The sequence below is a fragment of the Dermochelys coriacea genome, chromosome 1 (genome assembly GCF_009764565.3).
Source record: "Dermochelys coriacea isolate rDerCor1 chromosome 1, rDerCor1.pri.v4, whole genome shotgun sequence".
NCBI classification, from domain to species: Eukaryota; Metazoa; Chordata; order Testudines; family Dermochelyidae; genus Dermochelys; species Dermochelys coriacea.
Window position 1 is genome coordinate 251,425,676 of NC_050068.2, and position 21,930 is coordinate 251,447,605.

At 40.7% G+C, this 21,930-nt stretch overlaps 1 protein-coding gene across 2 annotated transcripts in view; it reads left to right on the plus strand.

The window, feature by feature from the left end:
- Nucleotides 1-1,755: 1,755 nt before the first annotated feature.
- Nucleotides 1,756-21,930, plus strand: part of CHPT1 (choline phosphotransferase 1) — a 28,596-nt gene continuing 8,421 nt past the window's right edge. Inside the window, exons 1-5 of one of the 2 annotated variants that reach the window (XM_043519122.1) lie at nt 2,074-2,205; nt 15,810-15,893; nt 16,214-16,361; nt 18,449-18,590; nt 20,583-20,667. In XM_043519122.1, coding sequence (XP_043375057.1) covers nt 15,870-15,893; nt 16,214-16,361; nt 18,449-18,590; nt 20,583-20,667 — 399 coding nt within the window. In that variant the 5' untranslated portion in view covers nt 2,074-2,205; nt 15,810-15,869. Of the gene's footprint in view, nt 2,206-15,809; nt 15,894-16,213; nt 16,362-18,448; nt 18,591-20,582; nt 20,668-21,930 lie in introns of both variants that reach the window. The other variant, XM_038398404.2, reaches the window with a different exon arrangement.

The window sequence follows — 21,930 nt, forward strand, 5'->3', positions numbered from 1 at the left end:
AAGATTTGTTGTGTCTAAAACCACCCAAGACAGATGGCTATCCAGCCTCCTTTTGAAAACCTCCAGTGAAGAAGCTTCCACAACCTCCCAAGGCAATCTGTTCCATTGTCCTACTGTTCTTATAGTTAGGCAGTTTTTCCTGAGATTTTATCTAAATCTGCTATCTATGCTGTAGTTTGAACCCATTGTTTCTTGTCCTGGCCTCTGGGGCAAAAGAGAACAACTTTTCTCAATCTTATTTTATGGCAGCCTTTCAAGTATCTAAAAATCACTATCATAATCTCCTCTTTTCCAAACTAAACATACCCAGTTCCTTCAGTCTTTGCTCTTATGGCTTGCATTCCATTCCTTTGATCATCTTTGTTGCTCACCTCTGGATCCTTTCCAGTTTCTCTACATCCTTTCTATACATTGGTGACCAAACAATATTATTATTCATACAACAATGTCCCTCTGAATGGCATTGTGAATTCAAATAAAAAAGACAGACCTTTGCCCTGAGGAACTTACAATATAGGGAGCCTCAAACTTTTTCACAGTGTACCACAGTTTACTACAGCCGTTATCTTGTGACACTCCTCCCCTCTTATTCATGACAATGCAAATCAACTCCCCTGCCATTTGCAATTAAACAGACAGCTTCCTCCTATTTGCAATTGTATAACAGCCCTCTGGCAAGCAAGGCAATTGTTTACGTGAAAAAATATTAGGAAGATACTGAATGTATTTGTATCCGTCTCTTAATGCAATTTAGTTACTGGAAATAAGGAGAAGAAACCAGTACCTTGTGAACAGCTAGCTCTCAGCAGACAACAAGCAACTGCTTCATGGACCATCAGTTGTTCAGATACCATAGTCTGAGAACCTCCAAGTCAGATAAAACATAGCCAGACACAAAAATCTCACACAGCACAGAATCATACCTTTATACCACAGTATGATCCTGTTCACTGTTAGTTGATCAAATGTTTCTTTAATGCAGTGGGGCACTTGACTTGGAGTCAAGAGACCTGGTTCTATTCCTGGTTCTGCCACTTAACTGCTGCATGACTATGGACAAGACCCTTCACCTCTTTGTGCCTCAGTCCCCATCTGCAAAATGGGGATAATGATTCCTTTGTAAAGTGCTTTCCGATCTGTGCTTAGGTAGCATAAGTGTTAAGAAGTGGTAGTGCCTAAACATATATAGGTTGCAGAATATTAAGCACCGAAGAGGGGGATGTCACTTAAAACACAGGGCAAGTTGTCACCCTCGTGGAAAGTGTGATCTGTGGAGACCAGGCCTTAGTAAGGGATGATGTGACTGGTGTAGCACCTGAGCTGATTATCACAGGTGAGCCGTCTCCATCTAGTTTAGGGTGACCAGACAGAAAGTGTGAAAAATCGGGACATGGGGTGGGGGGTAATAGGAGCCCATATTAAAAAAAAACCCAAATATTGGGACTGTCCCTGTAAAATCGGGACATCTGGTCACCCTAATCTAGTTATCACTGAGGCGGTGGGCAGCCCATTGCCTTAGGGGGCATCACAGTGCCTAAGAGACCACTAGCTCGTAGTCATTACGTACACAGTATCGAAGGGTCCATGGGGCATGTGTGGGCTTGTTGGGCTCAGCCTGTGGGGTAAAGATGTGGGGGGGGGGGTTGCCACTGCCAGATCCCTTATGGGGGAAGGGAGGAGGAGCTGCTTGGCTCCCTGTGGGGCAGGTGGGAGTGAGCGGAGGGAGGTGGGGGGAGGAGCTGCCCGGCCCCCCTGGGGGGTAGGCGGGGATCGGGGCTGCCTGGCTCCCCGTAGCCCAGCGGGGAGTGCTGGGGGCGGGCGCACTTCAGGGCCCGGGGGCCGCGGGTTAAATATCGGCTGCGGGCGGCGGCTGCGCTCCGGCCTCCGCCCCTCCCTCCGCCGAGCCCCGGGAGCGCCCAGGCCCAGGCCCAGGCGCCGAGCGAGCCCCCGCGAGGAGCTGCCATGGCCGGCCTGTGGGCGCCGCCCAAGCCCCTGAGCGCGGCGCAGCTGAGGCGGCTGGAGCAGCATCGCTACAGCGCGTCCGGGCGCTCGCTGCTGGAGCCGCCGCTGCAGCTCTACTGGGCCTGGCTGGTGGAGCAGATCCCGGCCTGGCTGGCCCCCAACACCATCACCCTGAGCGGCCTCCTGCTCAACCTGCTCACCACGCTGCTGCTCATCGCCTACTGCCCCGGCGCCACCGAGCAGGTACGGCCCGAGGGTCCCCCTGCCGCCCCCGCCAGCCTCCCCAGAGACCCAAGTAGCTGCCGCTTCCCCCAGTCTCGCGCCCCCCCCCCCACCCGCGCCTCTGCTCCCCTCACCCCGCCGTAGCCTGGCCCCTTCGCCGCCTCGTTCCCCAGCCACCCCTCTCAAGTCACCCCTTTGCCCCATACTGCCCCACCCCCCAGCTAATCGTCCCTCTACCCTAGAGTGACCAGAGGGCGAGTGCGCAAAATTGGGATGGGAGTAGGGGGTAATAGGCACCTATATAAGATAAAGTCCCAAATATTGGGACTGTCCCTACAAAATTGGTCACCCTACTCTACCCCAATCACCTACTGTCATCCCCCCAAACTACCCCACCCTTTTCCCCACAGTAACCACCCTCCCCGCCCAGCACACTCCATAATAATCCCAGTTATAACCCTCTCTAGCCAGCTCTCACCCCCTGCATCGTGTCCCTGTCCCCCACTCAAACACCTTCTCCTCCTCCCTGCATATATGCTCCACTGTAAACCACTTCACTCTCTCCTGCATTGTAATCACTAAATCCACCTATGCTGTAACTGACCTTCTGCCCCCACAGTCCCTGCTCTGACTGAAACTCTCCCAGCAACTCTAGCGTTCAAGCCTCATTTTTCCCTGTAACACCTTTTGTGCACATTGTATATACTCATTGTGCGAGGCCTTATAACCCTCTCTCTAGTGTAAATGACAGCCACACAAACACACCCTGTATCCCTCCTGCATACAGTAATCTCCAGGTGTAACACACAGCACTCACTGCAAAACAAATTCCTACACAAACTGAGAACCTGCCCCCATTGTAATCCCTTCCTACTGTAAATCCCACGATGCTGTAAAAAACGCACAACTGTAGCACTATATCTTCAGACAGTATTTTGAGCCTACGCACACAGTAAACCCTACTGTGTTGCATCAATAGTGCCCCACCTGTGTTATAACTGTGTTTGGCCTTCTCTTTCTAGAAGGGATTGAACCATGTCTACGAAGGAAAGACCAAACTGTTATAATGCCAACCAACAGGGTCTGTACTATGCAGCGTAGTTCTAGTATTGGTCCCAGGATATTAGAGACCAGGTGAGTGAGGTAATACCTTTTTATTGGACCAACTTCTGTTGGCGAGACAGACAAGCTTTCAAGCCACCAGAGCTCTTCTTCAGGTCTGGGAAAGGTCTGGGAAAGGTACTCCCAGCATCACAACAAGGTTGTGGAACAGGTTGTTTAGCATAAATAGTTAGCACATACTGTAAGGGGTCATTCAAGGTAGAGTGGCCCGATAATGCTTCTGCAGTCGTAGGACAAAAAGAGGGGGTTAGTGGGTTATATGCTGTTGTAATAAACATTAAATCCAGTGTTTCTGTCTAGTCATGATTTTTAATATCTAGCAGAGTAACGAATTTGAGCCCCTGGGCTCGTATTTTGAAAGTGCTGTGGAGGTTTCTTTTGAGGTTGAGGACTGATAGGTTAGATATAGAGCGATGGCTTTGTGAAAAGTGTTCACCCGCATGTGATGGGGTGTTTGTCTTTCATCATTTTTCTGTGGTGAGTTCATTCAATATCATAGTGATTGGTTTCACCCACATAGTTTTTATTGGGACATCTAGTGCACTGGATGAGGTATATCATATGTTGTGATAGGCATGTGTAGAACCCATGGATTTTGAAAGTTGTGTTGTGGGGGGCGAGTGTTGATCATTGAAGCAGAGATATGTCTGCAGGTTTTGCATTGGTTGTTCTGGAATGGTCTGGTGCCACTTTGAGTTGGTGCGGTCTGGTCTGTGGGTAGGTTGCTTCTGATGCTAAATAGTTTCTAATATTTTGACATACTCCAAACCTCACTCATTCGATGGAAAAGGAGACTCCCTTTGGGGGGATGAATTTCAAGCCTGTTTTGACTTTTCTCTTCTAGAGAGATTTGTCTTGTGTATTGCCAGCAGTCATGATTTTATCATGAGACACACAATATTGGTGTCCTTAAGTCCAAGCTCCTGGAGTCATGACATTACATGAAAATCTTGGCTTTCTGCAATACTGAACGGGCTTTTTTACTCACAATATCCAACCAATCTCATCTACAGTTCAGCTCCAAAGATGGGAGCACTAGTGTAGACTGAAGTTGCTGGCATTTAAAGTGCCTAATGCTACTCTGTTAACTTAAGTCAGAGGTTCTCAAACTGTGATCCATGGACCACCAGTGGTCCGCAAGCTACATTCAGGTGGTCCGCATATAGTTCCCTCTAAGGTGCGCGCTTGGACGGCCGCACACAAGAAAATGAAGGGCCACCCACCTAATTAGTGGAGCCACGCTGGCATGGTGCCACTAATTAAGTGCTTGGACCCTGGAGAAGATGCACATGTAAGGTGAGGTCGTAGCCTTGGGGGGAATAGAGGTAGGTGGGAGGGGGCAGTGGGGGGAATTTGGGATGTGTAGGGTTGCGGCAGCCAGAGAAAGAGGTGACTTTCCCCAGATCCAGGGCTGCAGCTGCCGGGGAGAGATGGCCCTCCTTCCCAGCCTCAGTTCTGTGGCTGCTGTGGATGGGGGAGAGACCCCCCCCTTCCCAGCCCCAGCTCGGGAGCTGCCGCAGCGGGGGAGAGAGAGCACATCCATCGCATTAGAAAGGTAAGACTACTGATATTAAAATGAGTTGTGTGCTTTTATTTATAGAACAAAAAAAGTTAATTATTTTTTTTCTATAGCGCTTTTATCCAAAGCGCTTTACAATAGTTAGCTAACTGTACAAACAACATTTGGAAAGATCATTAAGTGGTCTGCCGAGACCCTCAGCAATTTTCAAGTGGTCTGCAAAAAAAAAAGTTTGAGAACTACTGACTTAGGCTATGTCTGTGCTGGAGCTGGAGCTGGAGCTGGAATTTCCAGCTTGGGTAGACATACCTATACTGGCTCTGACTCAGCTAGCATGCTAAAAATAAAATTGTAGTCATGGTAGTGCAAGCGCAGGAAGGGGGTAACCGCTCCAAGTACATAGTTGGGGTCTTGAATAGGATCATAGTTGGGGTGACTAGTCCCTCATGCTGCCATGACTACACTTCTATTTTTAGTGTATAGCACTATATAGTGCACTAGCTCAATGAGAAATTTTTCCCACTTTTTTCAGTGGTGTTAATTTTATAAAAGATGAGTTTTGTAAAACCTAAATGCTGGGTCAGATTTCACCTGGCAGTCTAAATTAAAAATCTCATTCAACCATCACAACATCCATTATAAACATGTAATATGAAGCAGGAACCTCCTTTTGTTCTGTGTTCTTGTTTTAATTTAGGGGGTTGTTTTATGCCTCCCATCACAACATTCTCTCTCACCAATGTATGCATCTCCTTACAACACAAACTCACCCTGTTATCCAACTCCTGTTTGTCCAAACAAATTCTGTCATCTTTTCATTTCAAGAAAGAGAGCATGAGCAATGTGGGAGCCCTCTTGCAGTTCTGAACTACTGCACGAGTGGCAGGAGTGAAGAGGGCCTAGACTTTTCTATCACAAGGTGGAAACGATGGCCTTAGTCCTGCAAGTGCACTCACACAGTCAGACTCTTGCAGCGCCTCATTGATGTAAATGGGGCTTTGCAAAGGCCTATCTGTGCAGATCCACTTGCAGGATCTGGATCTGACTTCTGTTGTGCTTTTGGGATGTGGAGAAACCTGTGTTAGGAGCTAAAATTAAACCTCCAAACTTGTTTTCACTTGTGACCCAAAATGTAGGAGAACTCTTGCCATTACAGGTTAAAGACTAATAGGTTAACCTGCTGTTTTAAATATCACCCTCAGATATTTTCACTTCAGGAAAAATACATGTGGATCATACAGAAAAGATTTTACATTATTGGGATTGTAATAATACAGTGAGATGGAATTACAAACTTGTAGTTAGTTGCAGCTCGGTATGTGGTAACAGACAAAAATTCCTCAGGGTTTATAGAAGTGCAGTTGTTCAGAGATCTGGCTTGTTCATAACTGTACCCATACCAAGGTTGAAACTGTGCTAGCCACAATAAATTGGAACATAGCTGTTAGGATTAGTGTATTATAGATCTTTTGATATTGTAACACTTGAGCATCTTGGCTTGTCTACGTGTGTTTTTTTATTACCCTTAACTTTTGCATTCTAGCTGTAGATTAAAGGCCTGCAAACTTTTTTTTTTTTAAGAAAGTTTTAGTTGGGCAAACTGGGAGAAGCATGCAAATTTGCTTTTGAATTCTTAATACCCAAATTGTTTTTATGCAGTGTAGTTGTACCGTGTCAGTCCCAAGATACTAGAGAGACATGGTGGATGTAGTAATGAAACATTTTATGAATTATTAAATCATTGGCCAACCTGACAGCATAGAAGTACACTTCAACTTCTCAACTCTACATAATGGCCACAAGAAGCAACATTTCCCATTATAATTGAGTGAGAGTCTTGACTATTTAATTGTGAGGAGTATTACAACACTGCATTTCTCTCTATAAAACTGTGAATATTAAAGAGACAAAAGATTCTATATAATTAAAGTCCCCTGCTAGTAGTACTTTAAGTTATTGAAACTGAATTTTAACACTTTTTTTAAAAAAACATAGGTAAGTATAGGTACATATTTCATAATATATTTAAAAAGTGTAGGTAATTTAGTGCCTGTGAAAGTCCTGGATTGAGAGCCCTCAAGCCTTGATATGAGTTTTAAAGGCACAGGGGAAAGATGCACCAAGATTGTGACTCTGTGACAGGTCACAGCTCTCCATTCTTACTCCCAATCTCTCACCAAGAGTACTGTAGCATTTTGAGGTGTTTTTCTTCCCAGCAGAACAAAGTTAATTGTTCACTGCCAAATGGGGATGGTGTGGAGGAAATATGCCTGTCTAATCCTGGAGCTTTACAAAGACATTGTGAAATAGTAAATGTGTGAACACTATGCATGCACTAAAGGATGTGATGCAACACCTGGTTCCTTCTGATGGGTAGGAGATGACAATGATGCAACCTCGGTATCTTGATAAACATCTTCAGAACAGCTGCGACAACAGTCATCTGTTATAGCACACTGACCGATGTTTGCCTTTTAATTGATTTTTGACAATTTGATAGAAATTTCAGCCCAGGTCAGATTGGAGAGAGATTGAGGGTTTGTCATCTTCTTCTGCAGCATGGGGCACAGGTCACCTGCAGGTTTAAACTAGAGCAAATGGTGGATTCTCTAACTTGGAGCCTTAAATCATGATTTCAGGACTTCAGTAACTCAGACAGAGGTTATGGCTCTATTACAGGAGTGGGTGGGTGAGGTTCTGTAGCCTGCATGTGCGGGAATTCGGACTAGATGATCATGATGGTCCCTTCTGGCCTTAGTGTGAGTCTCTTACCTCCTGGTTACCTGCCTTAAGAACATAATTTCCAGTAGAGAGACACAATTCTGTGAATATTATCCATACATACATTTCATAGTGATTACAATGACCAGTGGGCTGCCAGGTCTCGGTAGAGATTTCACATGCCACGGTCTAGTGAATTATAATGCATATGTCTGACCCAGGGGAGCTCTGAAAAACCTGTGCACCTCCTGTGCCCTCTGCCTGGTCGCATCGCGAGATTTCTAGGTCATGGGGACACAGTGATGAAATCTGTCAAAAGTATAAACATAGTTGTTGATATTCAGGAGACTATTGTCAGACTCCAGAGGGTATAAGCATATGGGAGGAAATGGGAAGAAAAGCAGATAATGAAATTTTGTTTGTAGGTGTATCTCCAAAAATCAACTCAAAATAGGCCCTTTTTTTGTAACTGGGCATGTGGGGAAGGAAATATGATAGTACAGGATGACTTGAACGTAAGAATATGTTGTGCAGTGGCCACAAAAAGGCTAACAAGTGTCACTTAGTTGTATGTCAAGAGAGCTCTTAAACCACCTTAAAAAATATTGTACCTAATGTTTGGCACAGAGTTAACAAGTATATAGTCAAACTCTTGAAAGAGTGCTTGGGAAGCCCATAAAGTTTATCAAGGAATTGGCTGTATCCTGTGAGGGAAAAAATCTCAGAGCTTTGTGTTCAGCCTTTAAAGAAAAGTAATATAGGACTTAAATGTACATCTATAAAAGGGTCATTTTAAGAGTGGGGGAATGGGATGTGTTCGTCTTACAGGGAGATGGCAAAATGAGAGATGGCGATCTTCTGTGAATTGATGAGAAAGTAGATGTGATTTAGCTGCACTCTCCTGAATAATTATAATTATTAAGAATAATTACCAACTTAATTACTGGGTCCAACACTTCTACCCTTTCGCTATTCTGTCACTATCTCTTTCTTTCACCATATCTTGATCCTTTTTACCATGCAGTAATTTTACCAGAGTCCTTTATTTACTCTCTCTGAACTTCCAAAATATCCCTCAGTTTGTAAACATTTTACTGGTGTTTATAAATAACTCCTTAAGGTTTCATTAAAAAACAAAGCTACTTCAAGCTTGCCAATTTAAAGCTGCTCAATGGGACAGAAAGACAGTAACATTACATTTTAATTTAAAAATTTGTAATTATTTTAGGTTAATTTTCCAGGGCACTGGAACCTTTGTGTTCATGACATTACATAGCTTTAATTCAAGAATCTGGTCTCCTGAGCTATTTTGGCTTCCGGAAGCCTGCATCCCAAGAAAGGGTAAAAAATTCATAGGCAGGAGTTGTAGACCAAGCTGGATAAGCAAGCATCGCAGGGAGGTGATTAAGAAAAAACAGGAAAGCGTACAGGGAGTGGAAGATGGTAGCTTTCCTTGCTGATCCCTCCCTTATTGAGGTCAGAACATGTAGGGATAAAATGAGAAGGACCTTGTAAAGGGAATTAAAACCAATAGTGAAAGGTTCTATAGCTATATAAATAAGAAGAAAACAAAGAAAGAAGTGGGACTGCTAAACACTGAGGATGGAGTGAAGGTTAAGGATAATCTAGGCATGGCCTAATATCTAAACAAATACTTTGCCTCAGTCTTTAATAAGGCTAATGAGGATCTTCGGGATAATGGTAGGATGACAAATGGGAATGAGGATATGGAGGCAGATATTACCTTATCTGAGGTAGAAGTGAAACTCGAACAGCTTAATGGGACTAAATTGGGGGGCCCAGATAATCTTCATCCAAGAATATTAAAGGAATTGGCACATGAAATTGCAATCCCATTAGCAAGAATTTTTAATTAATCTGTAAACTCAGGGGCTGTACCGTATGACTGGAGAATTGCTAACATAGTTCCTATTTTTAAAAAGGGGGGGGAAAAAGTGATCCGGGTAACTACAGGTCTGTTAGTTTGACATCTGTAGTTTAAAAGGTCGGAAAAAATTTTGGAGGAGAAAGTAGTTAAGGACATTGAGGTCAATGATAAATGGAACACAATACAACATGGTTTTACAAAAGGTAGATCGTGCCAAACCAACCTGATCTCCTTCTTTGAGAAAGTAACAGATTTTTTTAGACAAAGGAAACGCAGTGTATCTAATTTACCTAGATTTCAGTATAGTGTTTGATACGGTGCCACATGGGGAATTATTAGTTAAATTGGAAAAGATGGGGATCAATATGAAAATTGAATGGTGGATAAGGTATTGGTTAAAAGGGAGACTACAGCGGGTCATACTGAAAGGTGAACTGTCAGACTGGAGGGAGGTTACCAGTGGAGTTCCTCAGGGACTGGTTTTCGGACCGATCTTATTTAATCTTTTTATTACTGACCTCAGCACAAAAAGTGGGAGTGTGCCAATAAAGTTTGCGGATGATACAAAGCTGGGAGGTATTGCCAATTTAGAGAAGGACGGGGATATCATACTGGATCTGGATGACCTTGTAAACTGGAGTAATAGTAATAGGATGAAATTTAATAGCGAGAAGTGTAAGGTTATGCATTTAGGGATTAATAACAAGAATTTTAGTTATAAGTTGGGGATGCATCAATTAGAAGTAACGGAAGAGGAAAGGACCTTGGAGTATTGGTTGACCACAGGATGACTATGAGCTGCCAATGTGATATGGCCATGAAAAAAGCTAATGCGGTCTTGGGATGCATCAGGCGAGGTATTTCCAGTAGAGATAAGGAGGTGTTAGTACCGTTATACAAGCCACTGGTGAGACCTCATCTGGAATACTGTGTGCAGTTCTGGTCTCCCATGTTTAAGAAGGATGAATTCAAACTGGAACAGGTACAGAGAAGGGCTACTAGGATGATCCAAGGAATGGAAAACCTGTCTTATGAAAGGAGACTCAAGGAGCTTGGCTTGTTTAGCCTAACCAAAAGAAGGTTGAGGGGAGATATGATTGCTCTCTATAAATATATCAGAGATAAATACTGGAGAGGGAGAGGAATTATTTAAGCTCAATACCAATGTGGACACAAGAACAAAGGGATATAAACTGGCCATTGGGAAGTTTAGACTTGAAATTAGACGAAGGTTTCTAACCATCAGAGGAGTGAAGTTCTGGAATAGCCTTCCAAGGGAAGCAGTGGGGCAAAAGACCTATCTGGCTTCAAGATTAAACTCGATAAGTTTATAGAGGAGATGGTATGATGGGATAACATGATTTTGGCAATTAATTGATCTTTAACTATTCATGGTAAATAGGCCCAATGGCCTGTGATGGGATGTTAGATGGGGTGGGATCTGAGTTACTACAGAGAATTCTTTCCTGGGTATCTGGCTTGTGAATCTTGCCTACATGCTCAGGGTTCAGCTGATTGTCATCTTTGGGGTTGGGAAGGAATTTTCCTCTAGGGCAAATTGGAAGAGGCCCTGGGGGTTTTTTGTCTTCCTCTGTAGCATGGGGCACGGTTCGCTTGCTGGAGGATTCTCTGCACCTTGAAGTCTTTAAACCATGATTTGAGGACTTCAATAGCTCAGACATAAGTGAGAGGTTTATTGCAGGAGTGGGTGGGTGAGATTCTGTGGCCTGCATTGTGCAGGAGGTCAGACTAGATGATCATAATGGTCCCTTCTGACCTTAATATCTATGAGTCTATGAGACTGTCAACTAGGCCTAAGTATGGTGGAGGGTTTTGTGATTTGGACACTGGTTTACTACCAGTTAGATTGAGATCACCAACACATTTCATGTCAGCTGCCCAACAACATGCAGGTCACTACCATCCTGGGTTAGCTTTGAAGTGATGACCTTGGGGTGAAAGGCTCCATATCCCGTTTCCAACTCCCTCAAGCCATTCATGCCGACACCTGTTGCTACATTTTCAGTGCAATCTGCTTCCCCTCTCAGCAGGTGTTCTGTAGCGTTAACTGATATGGAGAAGCTAGTTATGGGGAAGATGAGGAGAATGAAAACCCTTTGCTCCTCACGCTCCATGGATCCTGTCATGGTGGGAATTTATAAGGAAATGGAAAGCCCATACTGAGAAGGCAGGGGAAACTTTTAACTTGAATTCTAGTATATGTGTGTACACGTTCTAATCAGGGGAGAAAGATATTTATGTTATCAAACATCAGTTTGAAGTTGAGTGTAGCAGAACTGTTTTCCATTAAATAAACTCTCTTCAGACAATATGATCTCAAGTTATGACTGCAAACATTAGCATGTTCTCTTTAATTCAAGAATCCTTGTTTCAAAGTTTGATTTAAGAAATCAAACAGTTTCATTATCATGTCTATTCTACTGAATAACCATGGGGTTGTTGAAGCTGTCATTAGCTAATAATGAATACAGTAACAATGTGCAAGCTTTTTTAATCTGTACAAATTGAGGAATTGTGATATGAAGCTTGTTACCTTTTCATATAAAGAAGCTCTAAAGTAAGATCCTTGACACAGGTTGCAAATCCAACAATGCTTTGAAAAAAGGCAACCTTAAAAAAAGAGGGGGGCGGGGCGGGAAAGGCTTGACTAATTGATTGTAGTATCCCAAATTTGGAAATACTAAAAATGTCTGTGTACAGGGAGAAAGTCACGCATTGTCTTTCTGTGACAAAGTACAGTTATGTTTACTTACTGTATCAAGCCATTGTTCTGGCTTTCTTGATCGTATTTTATGAAATAATTACTTAAAAGATTAAACAAGATAAATAGCAAACATACCACATAGAATAAACTGGAATTAAATAGCATTGCTACTGTTGAAGAATGTGACATGACAGCGTTTTCTTCATGATTCTCCATTGAATATGGAGATTATGTATTCAGAAACAAATAAAATGCCAACTGCGAGTGAGATGTTGTTTAACAATAGTAATCTGTTTAGCAGTTTTATATATCCAGTGGCTTTTGAAGAAGGGAGGAGTGTGGGAAAATAGAGTGGTTGAGAGGATCTTATTAACAGAATTAGCACAGCCTACAGTTTTAATTCTGTGTATGATATGCATAATTGCTTTTTTGGGTAATCTGGACTATAAAACTATATTTTAAACTGTAGGCAAATGGCTGAAAAGGGGAATTTATTGCAACTCAAGCAGCAGAGGCCTGGGCAACACAGCCAAGAATCTGTCCTAAGTCCTTCCCAAAATTGAGGGCCCTAGGGTCATGGATTTCATAGACCTCAAAGGCTAGCCTTGGGCATCTGACGGAGGGTATGTGTGTGGGGAGGGCTGTGGGGAGAATATTGAATAATACTTGATCTTTATGAAAAACTATTGACACGTAATCCTAATGATCATTTTACATTTTCTTTGCAAGGATAAGGGCTACAACAGAGATTTTGTTTAAATGGGAATTTAGATTAATGTAGGGGATTTAAAAGTGCTAGGGTTAATCCGGGTTGAGGGCACTCCTGGATTCTGAGGCTACTTGTCAAAAGGCCCTGTTCTTTCTACATGGTCACTTTCCTGTCTTCCTGAGGGAAGATGAGTTTGGATTTTCCCCTGTTCCTAGCTTACGCGTGTTTTGAAAGTCTTTGTCCCTTTATGTGTTTTGCCTATAAAGATGATAAAACCATTTTGCCTCTTATTTAATAACTAGATTAATAGGAGGAAAAAAACATAAAACTTAATTATTTAAAAATGTAATGTTAAACCTGTATTGGAGCAGGATGGAAGCTAGTTTATAATCTTCCATTGGGTTACCATAATGCTATTTTGTTTTCTGCCTGCCCCCAAAATGCTCATGTCAGTTAGAATTTAAATCTTTTTTGTATCTAATTTAGAGATAATGCTAGACTTTTTTAATTTTCTCCTCACTTAATGCTATTTGGGAGGAGAGGAGGAACTGTTGGAGCCTCTTGCTTCATAAATCATTAGGTTTAGGCCTTTGTAAAAATGTGAGTCTAGATCTTTGACCTAAAGATTGGTGGGGATTCAGAGTCTCTAATACTGTGTAAACTACAGTGAAAGTCCAAAAGTCACTGGTGTCATACCTGAACCAAGAGAGACACTACTCTTTGAATATGGGAATATATATATATATTTGACCGAATTGTTACAACTAATCAGTAGTAACAATCATGAACATATATTTAAATATATCGCAGAGATTGCAAGTGTAATCTTGTCCAAGGAGTGAGAAGAGATAAGATAACCCAGCTGGAATAGGAGAGCACTTACCAATAGGAAAAAAACATTTGACTAGAATTAGATGGTAGTCTTATTTTAAATTGAAGTAATACCAACATAAAGAGCATAACGGATTTTATATTATGACTACAGAAGTAGGTACTCCCACATTGGAGAAGCTTAAACCCAAAGACAATGGACATGTTTAAAAATCTTGAAAGCCCGTATTTTCTAAGAAAGCTTCTAAAATTGTGCCAACTGTTTGCAGATGCAAGTAGAAATTAGACACCTACAGTAACTATCAACATTAGTCCTACAATCAGATGAGTATCTAACTAAACTCTGTACTTGCAGAATTGCAAGTGCAATTTAGGGGTCAGGTTGAGATCCGTTTACAAACTTAGCTAGAATATAATGAATTCTCAGGGCTCCTTAAAGTTTATTTTAGGTCCTGTTTTTACTTCCTATCTGATTCCTTTGTGTGACATACTCTGGAAATTAATCTGATGCTGTACTCATTACATTCAGATCCTTTATTTTCCCTAGAGTTTTCATTACTTTATTTTTCTTTTGTCATGATGCTAGACAAATTTTAAAATAGATTTAGCAATGGTCCAGATAAGGATTACTCAGCCTGCTCTTAACTAGGATGATGCTACTATTGCCTCCAAATCAGAAGTCTACTGGATTCTCATTTAGAAGTTTGTATCAGGGCTAAGTGGAGTAGGAAGGGTCCCAAGTAGAGAGATACTGACAATCTTTTCTTTCTGAAAGTTATCTAAGTTTTGTTTTTTAAGTTTACAAATTCATGGCTTTAAGTATTGTTCTTTTCTGGCTTTATGAGCAAGGCTTTTAAGCTCAAAACGGAATCTTCCTTAAATATGGTCTTGTGGGTTCCTGGGATGAGTCTAAATCTGATGCATGATTTGTTCTAAACAAACTGGTTCACAAGTGCTATGATGGGATATAATGAAGAGGGCTTAAGAGCAACTATCTCACCATACTTTCATTTTTCCTCCTTCTACATTCCCCTCCATGAAAACCTCCTGTCCTAACTTAGTTTAAAAAAAGGTTTATTATTTTCAGTTGTCAAAATTCTTCTCTTTTCTGGTTTGACTGAGACAACTGGCTAGTTTATGTGGATGTGTACCTGTTGTGTGAGGATTTATTTAAAGTGGATTTTTTCCTGGCTCTCAGCCCCACATCTACTCGTTAATATTCAGTATATCCATATAATGTATAATTTTGTTATCCAGATACACTCACTCACCTTTAATAAACAGACTTGGAAAGGAAATATTATCTATCTTGATTACGAGGTATGTGGTACAGCCAAATTTTGCCCTGTTACACCAGTGAGCTCCCACTGAAGAGGGATTGTACAAGAGTAACTGAGGGCAGGATGTAACAGATAGTTCCTATGTAGGGGTAGAAGAGAATTAATTTTCATGATTTCCGATGGGTTTTTATATTTATTTGATATAAACATCTTGCATGTAATCTTTGACTTTGTTTCTTCCCGAACAATTTTTTGTGTAAAGTGTGATTGGTAACAACTAGGGGGCAAAAATGTGACCTGGACTGAAACTAGATTTGGGGGTGTATGAGAAAAAGTAATCAGTAAGTACTAGTTTCAAAGTCGGTACTGATTTCTGAAAGCTAAATCTCCCCTCCGAGATGGGACCACTACCATGGCAAGTCCTGCTAAACTAAAACCCAGTAATGAATGATCAAAAACAACCCCAATCAATTTAAAACAAGAACTAAATAAATGATCAAAGTCTACATTCAATGGACAGTAGCTCTTCATTCTTAAGAGAACCATTTATTTACTTGGAAGAGATTCTGCAAGGCACAAATGGCAGTTAGGTGTCTGACTGCCCTTTGAGCCTTGAAAATCTCCAACTTTGTCTATTTAAAAAGTAAAACTTCTGTTAACAAAATTATGTAATGCATTTTCTACGTTTAATTGCATATTAACTGAAATTTGATATACAAATATAACCAGCTCTCTAAATACTGAGGAAAAAAATAAAATTCAAAGTTAATCATCTAATTGACTTCAGAGAATTTGAATGAAATGCTGAATTTTTTTTTTTTTTTTTTAAGAAGCTCTTTTTTGTTTGGGTTGTGTGTCCATAAACATGGATAGAACCACTCCTACTAATTATGTGCACCTCTCTCAATTTTCAGGTGAGAAAACTGAAGTTTATTAATCTTGATGCCACTTTAGATAGCTGTATCTACCTAAACTTTTAGTTTTGTAAATGAAAGCACAAGTATGAGACTGCATAGATTCTGTTTCAGTGATGTAAACTGAGTAATTCATTTCAGATTTACTGCAATTTACACTGCTAAAACTGAAAGAAGACTTTGGCCTGTCCATGGTAGTCTCTTAGCATGCTTCTGCTCTGAAAGCTTTTAATGCAGAGAAAATCTGTAGTATGATAGATTTTTGGCTAATAGTAAGTAATCTGGAACTGACAGTATTGATATTCGTGCATCTGTTTCAGGCACCGTGTTGGGTATTCCTCTTGTGTGCATTAGGACTCTTTGTTTACCAGTCCCTGGATGCTATTGATGGGAAACAAGCCAGAAGAACAAATAGTAGTTCCCCCTTAGGGGAACTTTTTGACCATGGCTGTGACTGTATTTCCACAGGTAACTTTATTTCTTCTTTTTTAAAACTCGAGATGGGGTAACTGGAAAAAACTAAATCCTAGTAAGGTACAATCTGACCTAATGGATTAAAAACTAGACTGGGCCTGTGGAGTCCTGGATTCTCTTGCTGGCCTGCTGGGTGATTATGAACAAGTCACTTCACCTGTTGGTGCCTCTGTTTTCCATCTGTAAAATGGGAATAAGACTACTGACCTCATTTGTAAAGCTCTTTGAGATCTACTGGTGAAAAGCTCTGTATGAGAGCTAGCTGGTTATTACTTACTAACCTAGGGAGTAGGAAAATATTTTAGAAGTGGCCCTGAGACATGTATAATGCATGTTACCTAGTTCTTGCAGGCATACATTGAGAGTATGAAATGAGTGTGTTCCCTCTATTGAATCTGATCACTTTTTCTAAGCAATGCAGTACATTCAAAGATTTCCTTGGAGAGAAGTGCAGTATCTCCAGGCAGTAGGCACACTATCCTTCAGGCTTTTTTTTTAACATTAGCGTCTACGGTATACATTTCCACTAGAGCCGAGATGACTAATACAAGTAACAATAAGGAATTAAATCTCTCCTGACCTGGTACTGTAGTTCTAACAACTTTTAAGTGTGTTTACTTTTCCTCATTTCGCTTTCATAGTGCCTGATTATGTTGACATGACTCAATCTTTCTAATTAGAAAAGGTTTCATTTCCTTTTAAGAAAGAAATCAAAATGATGGGCTAGACTACTTCCATCAAAAAACAAAACAAACTAAAACATGCAAGTTCTTGTGTTTCTCTCTCCTGAAGTGATGTTTTCTGAATTGCTGTCCAAGTCACAATTTTTAATTGGCTACTGCTTAATATCTGAAATTAATAGCCCACTTTTGTTGTTGTTTATAGTATAAACCTTAACTCATCTTGGCAATTTAGCATCAAATTAAAATTGAACTGCAGGTATTTATACTGTATCTGGCATCTTAGATACTTATACAGCCCTCATCACTATTGTGATCGAGCCACATAAGTAGTGAGGCCAGCCTTCAGTTCTTCTGTCGAGTAAGTTATGACAGATGTTTGATTAACTGAGAAAATAGGCTTTGATATGTGCGAGAGCCCCAAGTCTAGGAACTGGGTCCTGTTCCTGGGGGTATAGGGTGTTGAGGGGATGGGGCTTTGCAGACCCCCCCCTGCAGTGACAGCTCCTGCACCTCTGGGTACATGGGGCTGGCTCAGCTCAGTTCCCTACTCTGGGCATTGTCACCTCCAGGATCACACCACCACTTAAGTTTGGCTCCACCCCCTAAGGGGGGAACCAGCTGGGCCAGATTTGTGTGAGTGGCATGACCTGGCACACAGGCATCACAGTGCCCCTCACTCATATTTGAGCTGGCTACCTTCCCATCATCATGATGGAGGAGTAACTGAGCCAAACTTGAGTGGCACTCTGACCCCATGCACCAGGCCACAACCGTCTCGCAGGACTGGAACTGTCATGTGATCCGTTGAAACATTCCAGTTGCCCAGTTTTAGGTCACAACCCACAGGTTGAGAAACCCTGACCTAAACCTAATGAAACAAGGAACACTACAGTGAGTGCTTAGCTGTGTGTGATGTAGTTAAGGTTACCCAAGAGTTCATTTTCTTGCCGTTTTCACAATATTTCAATTCTCTAAAGATTTTGTGATGAGATTCCCTATATTTGATCTGCACTTGATGATGGTGTGATGTGTTTTTGTTTTTAAACAGATTTTAGGAAAAAAAAAGTTTATTCTAAAATGTAAAACCTATTTTTACAATAATCTGTAACTCACTCTCACTATCCTATAACAGTGTTACACAAGATGTGGGTATGCCTCCCTGGTTGGGGGGTGGGAGGGCTGAAAAGGTATAAATTAAGATGGGCACACTATGGGGATGTAAAGGGCACCATAGGCTTCATTTTCCTGAAGGGGGCTCAGCTTCAAGTTTGGGAAATGCTGTCCAACAAGTCACTATACTATTGATGCTATTGCAATCAAACTTTGTCTAGTGTTTGTCTTTAAAATTGAAGGTAGTATAATTATTTATGACTAACCATGCTTATCTCTGCCTTTCAGTTTTTGTTTCCATTGGAGCCTGCATAGCTGTTCGACTGGGAACGAACCCTGACTGGCTGTTTTTCTGTTGTTTTGTGGGAATGTTCATGTTTTATTGTGCTCACTGGCAGACATATGTATCGGGTATGTTAAAGTTTGGAAAGTAAGTAGAACTCTTTTCAGAACTGTACATATTTGATCTTTGCATTTGACACACCAAATTTTGACACATCTCATTTTACCTTCCACCCATCCTTCCCTCCCCCAACCTGCCAAAAAAAAAAAATCTCAATGTCTGTTTTATCTGAAGTTCATATCTGGTCCAGGACCTGGAATTCTATCAAAACTGACATTCCTTTTTACACATGTCCCTGAGACCTCTGTAAAATTGCTATTGATTTGCAATACATTAAACTCTATTTACAATAATGGCTTCGTAAAGTCACTGTTAGTCATTGGGGTGCACAGTGCTTCCCAGAGCTCCAAGAGCACAGTGGACACTTCACCTCACTTCTCCACTGTTTGAGGAGGGTGCAGCATTTATGCTCTGCTGAGCCTATCCGGGGATATGTGGCCTGTGCTCTTTTACTTTGGGGCGGCTAGTCCTGGAAGTGATGTTAACCTTGTATATTCCTTACAGTCGAGAGTATAAGGACCACGCTACGTCCACTCAGTCCTACTTCTTGTTCAGCCAATTGCTTAGACAAAAGTTTGTTTGCAGACGATAATGCTGCCTGCTTCTTGTTTCCAATGTCACTTGAAAGTGAGAACAGACGTTTGCATAGCACGGTTGTAGCTAGTGTTGCAAGATATTTACATGCAAGATGCACTAAAGATCCACATGTCCCTTCATGCTTCAACCACCATTCCACGGGACGTGCATCCCTGTGTCATTTTCATCATGAGAGTCAGATGCCACCAGCAGAAGGTTGATTTTCTTTTTTGGTGGTTTGGATTCTGTAGTTTCTGCATTGCAGTGTTGCTCTTTTCAGATTTCTGAAAGGATGCTCCACACCTCGTCCCTCTCAGATTTTGGAAGACACTTCAGATTCTTAAACTTTGGGTCGAGTGCTGTAGCTATCTTTAGAAATTTCATATTGGTATCTTCTTTGCTTTTTGTCAAATTTGCGGTGAAAGTGTTCTTAAAACGAACAACGTGTGCTGGGTTATCATCCGAGACTGCTATAACATGAAATATATGACAGAATGCAGGTAAGAGAGCAGGAGACATACAATTCTCCCCCAAGGAGTTTAGTTACAAATTTAATTAACACTTTTTTTTTTTTAACAAGCATCATCACCATGGATGCATGTCCCCTGGAATGGTGGTTGAAGCATATGAATCTTTAGCGCCTCTGGCAGATAAATACCTTGTGACCCTGGCTGCAACAGTGGCATGGGAATGCCTGTTCTCACTTTCAGGTGACATTATAATTAAGAAGTGGGCAGCATTACCTCCTGTAAATGTTCTTTTTAACGGAAAAATAGTCCAAAACTAGAGGAATGGTTTTGTTTTTAAAAAATAAGGGAGGTTATGGAAAAATCAATGAATCAATTTCATATCTAGCAAAATGCACGACAGATATTCGATATCTGGCTGCCATTTATTCAATACTCAAAATACATTGCCTGCAAAAATACCTACCACACCTGTCTAATTTTAGTAAATATTGATGTTTGATAATCACATTGCTTGATAAATGAATAGTCAGTTTCACTCAATTTAATAAAACAGGCCCTGGATAGTATAAAGACTCACTCTGCAATACGAATAAAACCTTGTTAAATAGAGAGATCTGATGATACTACTGTTTTTGTTGTTAAAAGCTCATTGTTGTAATTATCGTTTTGCTTAATATTTATGACCGTGATTTGTAAGCTTATGAAAATTTCCGAAATAGCTATACAGTACTAAAAAAAAAAAAAAAAAAACTACCAAGTTTTCTGTGCATAACTATAAATGATAAACAGGTATTTAGCAAAGTATGTTTTTGCTTTAGTTGGTATATAGAATTTTGTGGTCACAGAAATCAGGTATTTTATATACATGGCATGTCCTGAATGTATACATTTTAATTACCTAATCATTTATTCCCATTCCTTCCCCCCAACAAACAGATGTATGAACTAAGCCTGCTGCCTCTTTTCTTTCTAGGGTTGATGTAACTGAAGTTCAGATAGCCATTATAATTCTCTTCTTGATGTCTGCATTTGGTGGAACCACTATGTGGGACTATAAGGTAAGTGTATCAAGCATTCAGACTTTCACAGTTGTATCTGAAGCTGTCATGTGCAGGTGTATTGATGTTTAGTAATTGCTTTTCAAATCTTCTGTATTCAGTTTGTTATATTTGTTAAATCTTTTTTTATTTCAATTTTAATACATACAAACATTGCTTTATATATTTACTGTAGGGTGCCTGTTTCCATGTAGTTCAGTACTGTATCTCTTGGATGTGATGGTGTGTTTCCTATGCATGAAATTAGAGCTTCACAGAGGAAAAAGACCCCATCTGCCATATATTAACTTTAGGCCTGGAAAATACATTTTGATTATAGTTCAAAGGAATCTTACCCACAGTCTATATTTTTCAGATGTAAGTTTCTTTTACATCCAGTTCTTATATTTAATTATTCCTGTACCATAAATTTCTGCTCAAAATTATAATTTTTAAAGTAGACTGTCTCGATTGTAAAACAAACTGTCCATTAAAATCTACAAATCCAATGGGCTAAATTCTGCTTTATGCTGATGTAAATATGGAGTAACTGTTAAAGTTAATGGAGCTGCACTGGATTTACACTGATGTAAGAGCTGATCTGGCCCTGTAACTTTAAAATGTCTACCCAGCAGTGTTCTGGCATCAGTATATTAAAAAATATTTCCAGTCTATTTGAGGGAAGGGGGAACAGCTCATCTATTTCATGTAGAATAGGACCATATAGGATTGAATGCAAATATTTTTAAAAGTTGGAAACAATTTGAAGCCTGCTGTATACTGGACTGCAGTTCCTGTTCCTGGTGGTGATTTCATCTGTATAATACACCGTACTAGTTGATTGGAATAGATATCAATACCATGCAACATCAAGTTAATTTTGCAGTCTAAATTATTTTGGTAATGTTTTATTGTATCTAACTTATTCATCAATCTGACAATTATGAAATGGCAAATTATTTTTAGAGGAAAATGTTCTCTTAAACAGTTTGGCTTTCTTCTCCCCAAATATCTTTTGTTCTGTTTCTGAAACTATTAAGATTAAAATGCAAACCATAAGTGGGATCTTTAGACTTCACAAATTTGGCTAATTGACTATATATTCTTTTTGTGTTAATTGGTGGATTGTTTTGAGATGCAGAGGTCTCTGCCTTACATTTTAATGTTAAAGAAAAAACAAGTCTGTCTCCAAAAATATGTAGTCCGTGGTTTCAGAAAATTTATTGCTCCTCTTTTTTTAACCCTTTGCTGCCTTGGAAGTTTTCTTGAAACTGCATTTGACTC